A 13,174-nucleotide genomic window follows, 5' to 3' on the forward strand; every position below is an offset into this window, starting at 1 on the left:
CAGGGAAGTTGACCCCGCTGTTACCAGAGTGGACCCCCACGGGGTGCAGTGACTGTTCCCCACTGTTAGAGGGGTCCCAGAGGATGTGTCTCTTCTGCTGGAATTGACACTCAGGAACCCAGGAGAGTCAACCCTTCTGACCCACCTTGGTGCAGGGTGGGACGGACTGAAGTTGCCCAAGCTGACTCAGGGAACTTGGGTGGGACCCCAGATCCTGTGGGTCTGTGTCCACAAAGCCAGGAAGACCCAGTGGCCAGATGCCTGAGCCGGGGTGGGCCAGGCGGTACTGCAGCTCTGTTCTACACCAAGTTAGGAGGACATCGGACCCTGTCCATTTCCAGGATTAGGTTAGGGTTGGGGTTTGAGTTGATTCTCAGATTCCAAAGACCTCTAGAGCCCCAGAGCCCCTGTCCAACCCTCACCGTCTCTTTTGACTTGGAAGAGGTTCCCAGTAGGACATGTGCTTATTACAGTTCCGGGGGTGACTTGCACAGACCGTTGGTCACATACCAGGAGTCAGGCTGGGTCGTCACCCCGGGGGGCTTTGAGACCCCAGCCTCCCTGGTATCCATCTGAAGGACTAGTGCGACTTCCCAGCATGACTCAGCGCTCCCTTTGTGCGGCTCCTATCAGCTTCTCCCTCCAGACTCCCTCCCCAGCAACAACGCAGACGGGGATGCAGAGGGGAGAAGACAAATGGACCTCTTCCTTATCTACAAAGTGCTTAGCTGACTGCCAGGCACATAATAAGTGCTCAATAAATAACCATTATTAGGGGAAGCTGTGATGGAAGAAATCGGACAGATCAAAATTTAATTCTGCCACCCAGATTGATTGTGCTTCTGCCCAAGGAGAGAGACAGAAAGTGGATCTCGGCTCCATCTCTTCTCTCCCAGACCGACATGGCAGCAGTGTCCTCCCGTCCCCTTAGCCTGCAGCCTGTTGAAAAAAATAAAAAAGCAAAGCCGATCCGGCATGGTTGGCTGAGCCCTGCCCCTCCTGTCTCAGCTCCCCCGACTTCATGTTTAATTTCCCTGGGCTGAGAAGACGCATTCTGGTGATCTGAGTTAATCCAAAATGTACATCTCATCTCCTACCGGCTAATGGCTCCGAGTTCCGCTTTACATAATGGGGGAGCAGCTGCCGCATGAGTCACCGGGGCCTCTGGCTCCCTGGGCTCTGTCCTTCATGGTGATGAAGCCCTTGCCTCGCTTCAGAGGGACCCGCGACCTCCACGCCCACCCAGGCCAGCCCCGAGTTCACCTCTGAGGGCAGTGTTCTATTAACCAGCGGGACGTGGGGCAGGGGTTTGTGCCAACTCTGGGGGGCTGTGCTCAGCCTGGGAGGCTCCAACCAGACCAGACCAGTGCCCTGCAGCCAGTTATGGGCGGCCCAGGCCCGCTCAACTAGACCCAGAACTTCAGCCTTGGCAGGGGACTTCCCGGCAACCCAGGCTGGACGCCACTGGGTTCAGGGAGCCGCCTTCCTACAGCCCAGGCAGGCTGCCCCGCACACGGGGGCCCTGGCAACAGGCAGCCAAGGTCTTCCTGATGGGGAAGGGGGCAGAACAGGCCCCCTTCTGCCTCCCTACGAGATGCTGAGGGCTTTTCTTAAAGCTAGTCCAGTGTCCTGTGGCGGGAGTCAACTGTCACTCAAGCCCCTGAAGACAGAGGGGCAGCAGGCTGTGGGCCAGGGTGGAAGGTCTGGGGCACATAGAGTGTGCCCATGAGGGTGTTGCCCCCCATGTCCTTGGCCTGGGACTGAAAGATCTCGCCTGTACCTGGGGAGCAGATGGTGTCATAAAAGGGGTGAGTGGGGGCAGCGGTGGGGTTTTAGGAGGGGTGCTAAGTGCCATGGGATTTCAGGGTGCAAAGTGCCTTGGCTGTCACGTCTCCATGAAGTCAGGCTCTGCCTGGTCTCTTACGAGGGCTCACTCACCTCCAGTTCCTCTTCTTCCTCTTTATTTTATTCTGACAGTGCTGAGGATGGAACCCAGAGCTTCTCCCATAATAGGCAACCACTCCCCACTGAGCTATACTCCCACCCCCGAGTCCTAGACCTAAGAGCCCCACCAAAAAGCCAAGTGACTCTCCCCTTCTTGGAAGGAAAGACTTCCAAGAAGCAGGACAGAGCACTTGTGCAGCCAGGGAAGCTGAGGCTCAGGGACAGGCAAGGCACCCAGAGCACTTTAGGAGTCTCAGGCTGCAGTGAGTTCTTCCATCACTGGACTCTGCTACCAGGGACGGGGAGGAGGAAATGGGACCCTCGTGCCACTGATGGACCCCGAGTCCAGGACCCTGCCCTGTGCCTAGACCTTTCCTACTGCTGTGATGTGCGCCAGACCCTCCCCTCTGATGCCCGTGCCAACCTAGGTGGGCTTCCTGGTGGCTGGCGGGGCTGGGTGAGCTTCCTGATCTCCTGACCCCAGAGTTCTTCCCTCTGCCGAGCACCCATCTGGGGTCACAGCCACGGCTCAAGATCAATGCCATCAGGATGGAGATGGAGGCTCCTGAGGGTCCCAGCTCTGCCACCTGCTGGTCAAGTGGCTTTTGCAGCCTCCGTCTCCTACAGCCTCAGTTTCCCCTCTGGTCATCGATGAGGTGACGTGTGCAGTGCTCGGGGTCCAGGAGGCTCCCTGGCCTGGCAGTAAAGTGGCGGTGGACCTGAATGAGGAAGTCCGTGCCCCTCGGTTCTCTGCTGCGCTTGCTTCTTCCTTCCTCCCCCCTCCTTCATATGGCACGTGCCGGCCTCAGCACGGCCCTGGAAGGACACTGGTTTCTGATAAGTGAACTTTTGTTGTTGTTGTATTTTTTTTCCTCTTTTTTTTTTTTTTAGCAATTTTATGGAGCAATAATTCACATTCCATAAAACTTACCCATTTAAAATGCATAATTCAATGGCTTTTAATAAATTCACAGGATTGTGGAAACTTCACTACGATCTAACTTTAGGGCATTCCCATCACCCCCAAATAAACCCTGTCCCCGTTAGCATCTCTTTCTCCCTCTCAGTTTCTCCCCAGCCCCTGGCAATCTCTGACCTGCCTTCGGTCCCAGCTGGGGACATTTCCCATGAACAGGGCACATGGCACCTGTGTCCTCTGTGGCCAGCTTCTTCACTTAGGATTGTACTCGGGAGGCTATGTTGGTGGGGGTGCTGGGTGTTGGTTTTTTTTTAAAGCAAATGTCTAAATAAATAGATAAAAGCAGGCGTCTCTCAGCCTACCCCTCCTCTCCCCCTCACGTGGGTTCATCACCTGCTCAAGTGGCCCCTGTCTGTGGAAGGTGGGACGTGCATGGGACATTTGGAAACCGTGCTAAATCCTGCCTGAGGGTCTGGATGCCCCCCACACCCGCCACTGGTCCTCTGAGTAGGTGACCTCTTCTGCTCCCTCCACACTTCAACACCCCTTGCTTTTTCCTTCGCCCTCCCTGTCTGTTCTCAAAGTTGCCGTTGCTCCGTGGAAAGACAGGCCCCAGCGCAGCCTGAGAAGAGCAGCCTGTCCCTCCAGTCAGGAAGCTCGGAGGGACAGCTGTGGGCTCAGTTCTTCTCCCCCATCGTTTTGTCCGGAAGCAGCATCTACAACGAGTTTAATTATGCAATTAAAGTCATTTTCCTGGGCTGAACAAATATTTACAGCATATTTTGCTGTAAATTGCCTCGCCTGGAGAAGAGTCCTGCCATTCCGCCTGGCAAAGGCGCACGCATCTGCATATCCCATTACCCAGGGGCTCCCAGCCCAGACGGTCTGCGGCGTGGGCCGCTCACCCCCAGGAAGCAGCCTCAACCCACAGACGCTGGCAGGTGTCAGCGAGGCAAATGTGTTCCTGGCCCCACTCCGGTGCTACTGTGGACCGAATGACGTCCGCCACTCCTCTGCGGCGGCCCTAAGTCCCAGCTCTGAGCCTCAGAGAAACCTCTGAGCTTTGTCCTGCTGCGGAGAGGCCCAGATGGCCGAGAGAACATGGCGTGCGGCGAGGGCTCTGTAATCATCAGCCCCGCATGAGCTGTGCGCTGGCGGCTCTTCCTGTAATCCAGGTGACGGTCCTAGAGGGGCCTTAACAAGAGCCTCTCCCCAGATCCCCGCTCTGCTGAGCTCCTGTGCCAACATGAGCAGGAAAAAAACCCAGGACCGTGGCAAAATCACCTGTTTCGCTTTGCTCCACTTGAGAACAAGTTTCTGTCCCAAGCCCCCCATGCTCCCCATGGACAAGACCTGATGGCTGTCCAGGGAGGTTGAGCCAGGGTCTTCTCAGTGTAGGGGACGCCCCTGGCCCTGCCAAGCTGCCTGGTTTGCCGCAGAGTCCTGGGGGGCACTTGTAGGGCACAGGGGAGGGCTGTTGGGGCCACCTAGGGACGACTCCCGAGCAGGGTGGGAGCCCCTCAGCCGTGTGGGGAGTCTGGGGGCCTCAGGGAGGAGGATTCATCAGGGCAGCAGATCTTCACCACCTGGTGGTGGTGGTGGGGGGGGGTCTTCCAGCTTCTTAACCTGTGGCCCTGCCATACCGGATGCCAGCCTTGGAGGGAGTGAGGCACGGTGGTCTCTCCACCTTGCTCTTGGTGGCCATTCCCCTGGCCCTCCTGCCAGGCCTGTTTAGGTCATCTCACGCCCACCCCTGCTCTCTTCTCCAGCCACCGGGCACTGATGGGCCCCTGGGGGGAGGGTTCCTGCGTTCAATACCTGCACTCGTGGTGACACCAGGGGTCTTGCTGACACCCCCAGGCCAGAGGCCAGCTGCCTGGACTCCCCAAAACCACTGTGGTTACCGTCCCGTGCTGTCTTCTTTCAGCGCTCGCCTGGACAGACACGCAGAACCCCACCGTGCGCTCATCGTCTACCCGCACACGGGACGGAGTGGCAAATATTCCATGTCAATAAATGATCTTCTGCTGAGTCATTTTACATGGCTGCCCAGTTCTCTATCCTGGAGGAACTACAGTTTCTCTAGGAGCACTGAGTTGGCTCCTATATGGGGCCATGAGGAAGAGCATTCTTGGTAACAAGAATTCTTACGGTGACGTCTTTGTGCCCAGCCTTGATTTTGCCCTAAGGACACAAAAGGCAGAATGACTAGACCTGAACTCGGGACCTTTGGCTGAAGTCTTTGGTGGGGGGGGGGTGAAGGGGCCTGCCCCTGGGGCAGGAGTGCTGCTGGCGATATCCCTGATTGGCTGTGCTCCCCACTCTCCCTGACATCCCCAGTGGCTCTTGCACTTGGGTGGAGCCCGCAGGGAAGGGCGTTCCCACCCGGGCCCATGCTGGTCACCAGCACCTTGGCTGCTGTGGGAGAAAGGGGGCTCCTGTCCCAGCTGCACTGAAGACCTGGAATGGGATAAAAATGAGACGAGCCGCCCTCCCTGCCCACCGCAGGCCCAGCCCCGTCCTGGCCATATCATTTGATCTTCTTGGCAGTCCTGAGATGGTCCACATATTCTCATGCCCATTTTACAGCTGAGGAAACCAAGGCTCAGAGTTTCGGGCAGTTACCTCCCACACACAGAGAGAAAGGCCGGACCCTGATTCCGTCCAGACCCTCTGGACGGACCCAAGGCCTGTGCTGAGCTGAGCTGTTTCCTTTCACCCTTGGGGGTCCCCAGGGGATGTTACTGGCCCTGGGGCCGAGGTGAGTGAGGAGGGCCTGCTGGCCAGGGCAGGGTGCCCCCTGGGGCAAAGGAGCAGGGTGGAGGGAGGCCACAGGCCACAGCCCTTGCCCATGGGGGGGCTCACTTAAGAACATCACTGCAGCAGCTAAGAAGGACAGCAGAGGCCCTGCTGTGGCTCAGGGCTGCACAAAGGGAGTCCACGAGGCCCACGGCCCACCGTCTGCACAGGTCCATGTGGTGTGGGACACTCAGTGTGTGGGAGGTCCAGGGCCCTGGGACAGGGTAGACTCCAGGAGAGAGGGAGGAGTGAGAGGCCGGTCACTGTAGTCCTGGTTCAGTATCTGTGTGGCCCTCCTGTGTCCTGGTCTTCACACGGGGTCCCACAGCCCGGGAGCTCCTGGGGATCAGGGGTAGAAGATGTCAGCCGGTGTTGGGCTCAGGGTCGTGTGGTCCCCTGGGGAGGGCTGGCTCTATCCCTGCTCCAGGTGACAAGCGGCTCACCCTCTGAGCCTCCCGACCCCAGGCTGTCTTCCCACTTGCAGGCACAACAGGAAGATGCTGGTCCACGAGGCCCTAGCTTCCTGGTTATTGAAACCAGAAATCTCAGCCTAAAAACCAAGACCTGGAGACAGATGGAGGGCTCAGAGGTGTGCTTAGGGAAACCGAGTCAGCGGCCAATGACAAGGGGTAAGTGGCGAGTCCTTTGTGTCCTCAAATCTCTTATTGTGTCTGAGTCACCTCCTAAGCTGTCCCCAGGCGTCCAGGGCCTGGTGGCAACATGGTCACCCTGGAGGCCAGGCAGGCCCTGCTGTGTAGGAGCACTAGCAGTTCGGGATCGGCCAGCTTTGCCCCCAGAGCCAGTGGAGAGAGCCGAGGGGCCAGGATAGGATGCCAGGGCAGGGCACGCACTGCAACAAACTGCACCTGTTTTTCAGGGCTCAAGGAATTGGCCCAAAGGCCCCCAGGGGTGGCTGTGGGGCCTGGAGCCCAATCCAGACAGCCTCGGGCCAGCCGCCTCCTCTTCTCTCTCCTTCACACATTCGGTGTTGGAGTCGGAGAGCATGTCCAGAGAGAGTTCCGGAAGCGGAATGAGGGATGGAGTCTGCAGCCACTGATCTAAATTAGCACCGCAGAGAGCATTTCATTCCATTAAGTGGTTTTTCCCCATCACTGGTTTTGGTCTTACAAAGTGCCAATTTATCTGAGGAGCCAGATCCAGTCATCCATCCCTTAAAGGGGCAGGACTGTGTCCCAGCCCTGGTGGACCCCTCTGGATCTGTTTCCCCACCTGCAAACCTGGGGTGATCTCGGCTTCGCTGTCCAAGTGGAGGCTTTGGGATGACCACCAGGAAGGAGCACGTTGGTGGGGGGGGACCTGAGAACAGGCCTGGGGTGTGGTGCAGGGTGAAGGCAGAACCCTGCCCACCCCAGAGGGAAGAACAGCCAAGGGGAGCAGTGTTTATCTGCAGACAAATGCAATATAAAGTTTATGGTTTGTTTGGAGTGTTCTGGAACACCCAATAAACCCCAGGAGCAGAGGAGACCAGGCCAGGTCCCGAGGCCCACCTGGGGCCAACCCATGCCACCTCCCTTCTCAGGCAGCCCAGTGTGTAGCCACAGTCCACAGTATGCAGAAGGAACTTAACCAGTGCTCTCAAAGCAGAGCTCCCCTTGGCCTTTCCTTCTGAAAGGCATTTCTCTCCCACGGATGTCATAGTGGGAAAGTATTGCTTAAAAAAAAAAAAGAGTCAAAAGAAAAGAGGCTTTGAAATTGTTCACAATGCAATTCTTAGGGACAGCTGAGTCCCCAGACCAAATTTTTTTCCAAAAGTTCACGTTAAACACTTCAAGTACAGCCCTGAAGCAGCACTGCTATTCCTAGCCATAGGGCGCCAACTAGTGGCTCCAGCAGATCCTGCAAGCAAAGCACAGCCTCGTTCCCATCCTCTATGCTCCCTCCTCCCACCACCTCCTCCCTGGTCTCCTCCTGGTCTGCAGTTCACCTGCTTCTCAAAGTGGTTCTGTGCGCCCCCACCTTCATGGGAATGGAGGTGGGATTGATTAAGAAGGATTCAATCGGAGCTCTCTCTTTGGATGGTTTAGGTGAGAGAAACCAAGCAAGTCGAATCCATCTTTCCTATAAAAGTTTATTGTGTAATCTTTTCCGAGAAGTGGTAAGGGTGCTGATTACAATTACATAAAGGTAAGGAACAACAGTATACAAAAATAATTTAAACACACACATTAGTAACAAAGCAACATTTCTTTCCACTAACAACTAGGAGGTAATCTTGCCCACGATTTTTCGAAAGGTATTAAATATGTTTTAGATAACAGTACAAATACACAATGCACAAATACACAATGCTCACACACACATGTACACATATATACAGCTCAAGTGTTTTCTTCTGTGCATTCCAGCTAACTGGTATAGCTAACGTGGAAAAACTTAACAACTAGATGCCCAGATAACCTTAAAGTTGAACAAAACATGCATTGGATGCAATTTTTGGAGACTTGCTAAGATTTCTCCCCCAATCTCCCTGATTCCTAGCCTTGTCTCTGTGTTTTTCATCTGAACAATTACATGTGCCTTTCTGATCTGCTCAACAGTGTGCTCATTGTGCTGTTGCTGGTGCCGATTTGGGAAGACTCACTTTCTCTTGCTCTGAGTGCATCCTATGGAATGGAAAGGGATGATTGTAAAGCTAAAGCCTTTAGCTTCTGATTACATCTGGCTTATTCTTTGTTTTAGTGCAAGGACCTGTCTGATGATTTCGTAGGGGAGGTCAGCATTGACTTGGTCTTCCAAGTATCTCTCGATGTCTTCCACTTCCTTCTCCCAGAACTCCTTGGAGATGTCGAAGAGCTCCTCCAGGTCGATGTCCCCCAGGCCTTGCAGGTTCAGGGCATCCTTCTTCGGGATGTAGCCAATGGGTGTGAGCTGGGCGCTGTCTTCCCCATTGATCCGGTTGAACATCCACTCGAGCACCCTGGAGTTCTCCCCAAAGCCTGGCCAGAGGAACTTGCCTTCCTTGTTTTTCCGGAACCAGTTAACGTGGAAGATCTTGGGCAACTTGGCTGCTGGGCGCTGGGCCATGCTCAGCCAGTGAGCCAGGTATTTGCCAAAGTTGTAGCCAAAAAAGGGCCTCATGGCAAAAGGGTCGTGCATGATTATTTTGCCTATTAAAGAAAGGGGTCCTTTGGTAAGTAATGTGTCCAAAGGCTTAATAGGGACCGTCATTTACTGTGAATATAGCATGCCTACTTCTCTCTCTTCCTGCCCCCGTCTTTCTCTCCACAAACAGACACAGAGTGGGGGCAAAGGGGGGGCTGCCCAGAGCGCTAATCTCCCTCCATGTGGTTTCAAGTCCTGACTTTGTTTACCTTTGTGCTCTGCTGCCGCCGTGGCCTCTGATCGCATGGCAGCGCCCACGAGCACACCATGCTGCCAGCTGAGGGCTTCGTAGACCAGAGGGACACCTTGAGAAGGACAGAAAACTCCTTCAAGCCTTTGACATTCAGACTCTAAGACCAGCGATGTCATCGCACACATGAAATGACTTGGCAAAACGGCGTCTTTTTAGTTGAGCAGCTATACAGAAAACTGCTAAGGCACCGCTGTACCAACTGGGGCCACAAAAGAATCTGTAAACTCCAATCCAGCCACCTTAGGTCACAGATCCAGGAAGCCAACGAGTTGGCTCTACATTGGAGCTTGCAAGTTATTCTGGATTTGGGGAAAGAAAGCTCCAGCTCATTGGCACCCTCTGACAAGGTCATGGAAAAGGAGAGATTCCAACTGTGCTTCAGTTCCCAAAACCCCGTGCCCCCACCTGAGCAGAGGAGAGCTCACCTGCAGGTCTGCGGCCTCCAAAAATGATGCCCTCGATGGGCACGCCTTCCGGAGACTCCCAGGCAGCGTCGATGATGGGGCACTGCCCGGCAGGAGTGCAGAACCTTGAGTTGGGATGGGCACAAGGTTCCCCTACAAAAAGAGAGAGAGGCCCTTTAGCATCTGGCCCAAACAGGCACCTGCAGCCCAGAGCGCACAGCCTCCAGAGGGGGCTCACCATCCTGCGGGCTCCACTGCTTGTTCTTCCAGGAGGTGATGGTGACTCCCGCGGCCAGCGGCTCATCAATGCCTTCCCAGTAAACGCCCCCGTCACTGGTCTCGGCCACGTTGGTGAAGATGGTGTTCTTCTGGATGGTCTTGATGGCATTGGGGTTTGTCTTCACGGAGGTGCCAGGAGCAACACCAAAAAAACCATTTTCTGGGTTGATAGCCCTTAAGTTACCTGCACAAGTCCAACCAGAAAAGCGGTGGTAAATCCCAAGCCGAGCAGCCTGGCATCTGCCCGCTAGTTTCCGTACCAAGCTCCCCGACCCCTTTCCCTCCTTAGACGACACGCCTGTTCTCATTGGGCATCTCTGAGACTGTGCAACTCTGAGACTCTCACAACTCTTTCTTCCTCTTCCATTTTCCACCAACTTATTAAATGTTTGTATATAAGCGATCAGCCATACACGGCCCATTTGACCCAGATTGTTAAAGGATGCTGGGCTGGCAGAGGACAGAGTTCTGAGGTTTCGCAGCCTCTGAACTAACTGAACGACACACCCAACCCTGGATTTGGGAGAGCTGGCCATGTTTGAGGTCGATAACCCACAGGAGTCCACTTTTTATCACCGGTTGGGCCCAAGACAGTCACCTTGGTTGTCAAACTTCATCCAGGCGATGTCGTCGCCCACACACTCTATCTTCCACCCCGGGAGGGAGGGGTTCATCATGGCCAGGTTGGTCTTCCCACAGGCACTGGGGAAAGCTGCCGCCAGGTACTTCTTCTCACCCGCAGGGTTGGTTATGCCCAAGATCTGCAGGAGACAAGGTTCTTCACTGAGGTCTCTGTTCTTTACTACCCTGAGGTCTAGGGATGTGCCTAGAAGTTCCCAAGGGTAGACCCTCAAGATCTATCTCCGTTCAAAAGAATGAAGTCCACAGGATCTCCATGGTGGCCATTGTGCCCGAGGTCCTTCAGCAGGGACATAGGCTGTGGAGTTCATAATTACTTAAGAAGTTTCCCTGTCTATGAATCTCCCACGCAGACAGGAGATTGAACGGACTTGCGTCTGCCACCCCAGGCCTCCCAGCACGGCCAGGGGACGTGCCCACCTACCAGCATGTGCTCTGCCAGCCAGCCTTCCTCCTTGGCCAGCCGGCTGGCTATCCTGAGAGCAAAGCACTTCTTCCCCAGCAGCGAGTTCCCGCCGTACCCACTTCCGAAGGAGACGATCTCTCTGCGGTCCGGCAGGTGGGCGATGAGCGTCAGCTCTGGGTTGCAGGCCCAGTTGTTGACCAGAGGCTCTGCAACAGGCGCAGCCGCGTCAGCGTGTGAATGTGCGGAGCGCAGGAGCTTACTTTTTATCAACTCTCGATTCTGAAGTGGCATGCTTACTTTTGAGAGGCAGGGGACACCCCACGGAATGGAGACACTTGATGAACTCCCCGTCGCCCAGGGCCTCAAGGACAGGCGTGCCCATCCGCGTCATGATCCGCATGCTGGCCACCACGTAGGGCGAGTCCGTCAGCTGGATGCCGATCTTGGCCAGCGGGGAGCCCAGGGGCCCCATGCTGAATGGAATGACGTACATGGTCCGACCTGGGGAGGGGCCAGTGGGGGCGGTGAGCAATGACCTTGGCCTGCAAACATACCCGGCATCATTTTCCGAAGGAATCTTTGCTATGGCCTCCCATCATCAATATCACCCTCATGGCCACCAGCCCCAAGGTTTAGCAAAGTCTACGGCAAAGTGGACAAAAATGCTCAGATCCATGTTTTCCCAGGCTACGATCAGGCTTGGCCAGGCTGCATGAAATCCACACGTGTGGAACCCTGTAGGGTTCATGCAAGACGTCTGAGAACAGAACAGGGCGCTTTTCACACAGAGTGGGAGACACTGAGGCGGGGGCGGGGCTCCCTTGCTGTCACGATCACCACCAGGGCAGGTGTCATGAGGACAGGCGTGCTGTCAATTTGCCCTGTTGGGAGAATGGCCTGCTCACCTTTCATGCACCCTGGGAACCTGGCATTGAAGGCTTTCTCAAAGTCCTCTTCTGACATCCAGCGACCCAGCTGGCTGAGGCCGGTTTTGGGGATGGGCACCGTGTCTCTTTGCTCTTGGGTAATGATAACTGTCTTGCTTTCAATCCTGGCCACATCCCTGGGGTCAGTGAGAGCCAACCAGCTGCAAAAGTCCCAGGGTCCCCTTCAGTCAAGCACCGTGAGGAACAGACCCATCTCGCATTGTCACATTTCTCCCACACCCAGCAGGACACGGAGCACACTGGCACGTTGTAGAAGTGCGGTGGCCAAGCCAGCCGGCACCTTGTCAGGAAGACGCTGACTAGGCCACTAGCTAGGGGTGGGGACTGTCTTTCATCATGATCCGGAATCTAGGCTGCAAAGAGCATTTGCCTGCCCAGCTCAACTAGGGCCTCGGGGGCTCCACTAGGTCCTCCCGCCTCGATGGTTCTGACCATTTTATTAAGGTTCTAAAGCATCTGCAGCCCCTGAGAGGGCTTCATTCACCTCTTTCCACTGATGCCAAGGAGAGGGCGGGGTGGGCCCCGGGGGGGGCTTACCAGTTGTCGTATTTGCTCAGCTTCCTGATGATGCCCTCCTCCTGCATGCGGCCCAGCAGCCGTCCGTTCTCCTCCTCGGAGCCATCGCAGATGTGGATGTGCTCCGGCCGGCACAGCTTGGCGCTGCTCTCCACGAACTCCCTCACCGCCTGGGGCAGGCTGTCCAGGTTGCCCTGGACGACTTTGGCCGAGAAGTCCAGGCCGTTGTGCAGCTGAGGAGGCATTTCTGCAGAGCTGTGGTAAGGGGCACAAATGCCAGGGTCACCTGAAACAGAAAACAGCCTTCCTGGACAAAAGGACCAGGAGACGCCTGCTGGAACGTCCGACGGACCGTGGGTGGGTTGCACATGGCCAGAGAGTCACGGCCCCGAGGAAAACTGAGTTAGTGTGGTTGCTGGAATTTTTAGCAAGGTGCGTAAGAAAGCTCGACCCACCTGCCTTCCTTTTGGGTGGTCTCCGTCAGATCCAGGGTGGCTCCTCCGGGCTCTTCCCGTGAGTTCCCAGTGGGAAGGCCGTGCTTGGCGGTGGAGCCTCCTGCCTTAAATACCGTGGAGGACGGCCCTGCCCCTCTGATACACCCAGGGAGGCTCGCCTGTGACGTCGGGGGCAGGTCTTTGGATCAGCGCCACGGTCAGGGATGTTTTGGTCCAAGTCACCATAATAAATCCAGGGAGATAATCATTGAGCAGTTGTTAATGAGTGTTGGGAGGCCTCGGGCCGAGACCAGCCACAGTGAGTCCTTACACAACTTCTGATCGACTAAACTTTGACCCTGTTCACTGCTGATGCAAAACATACCCACCCTTTCTTTGACAGGCAGGTGGGGTCAAGGACAAGGCTGGCCCGGGAAACTCCTGGACCTCAAGTGTTGTTGGCAGCACATTTTGTGTGCCAACAGTCACCGGTTGACAAAACACTACAGCT

General features: G+C 55.7%; 1 protein-coding gene across 3 annotated transcripts; it reads right to left on the bottom strand.

Annotated features, from left to right (window-relative positions):
• Window positions 1–7,733: 7,733 nt before the first annotated feature.
• Pck1 (phosphoenolpyruvate carboxykinase 1) lies at window positions 7,734–12,790 on the bottom strand. 3 transcript variants are annotated; one of them, XM_071608978.1, is made up of 10 exons: window positions 12,685–12,790; window positions 12,251–12,515; window positions 11,672–11,853; window positions 11,064–11,267; window positions 10,785–10,972; window positions 10,320–10,482; window positions 9,681–9,905; window positions 9,464–9,595; window positions 8,995–9,090; window positions 7,734–8,790 (listed from the first exon to the last, which is right to left on the bottom strand). In XM_071608978.1, the coding sequence occupies exons 2-10, from the start codon at window positions 12,472–12,474 to the stop codon at window positions 8,336–8,338; spliced, it is 1,869 nt and encodes a 622-aa protein (XP_071465079.1). In that variant the 5' UTR covers window positions 12,475–12,515; window positions 12,685–12,790; the 3' UTR covers window positions 7,734–8,335. The 3 variants fall into 3 exon arrangements, with proteins under 3 accessions (XP_071465079.1, XP_027802251.2, XP_071465080.1); XM_027946450.2 differs by having other exon boundaries at window positions 12,251–12,484; window positions 12,685–12,786; XM_071608979.1 differs by having other exon boundaries at window positions 12,251–12,536; window positions 12,685–12,766.
• Window positions 12,791–13,174: the final 384 nt, after the last annotated feature.

The sequence above is a fragment of the Marmota flaviventris genome, chromosome 2 (genome assembly GCF_047511675.1).
Source record: "Marmota flaviventris isolate mMarFla1 chromosome 2, mMarFla1.hap1, whole genome shotgun sequence".
NCBI lineage: Eukaryota > Metazoa > Chordata > Mammalia > Rodentia > Sciuridae > Marmota > Marmota flaviventris.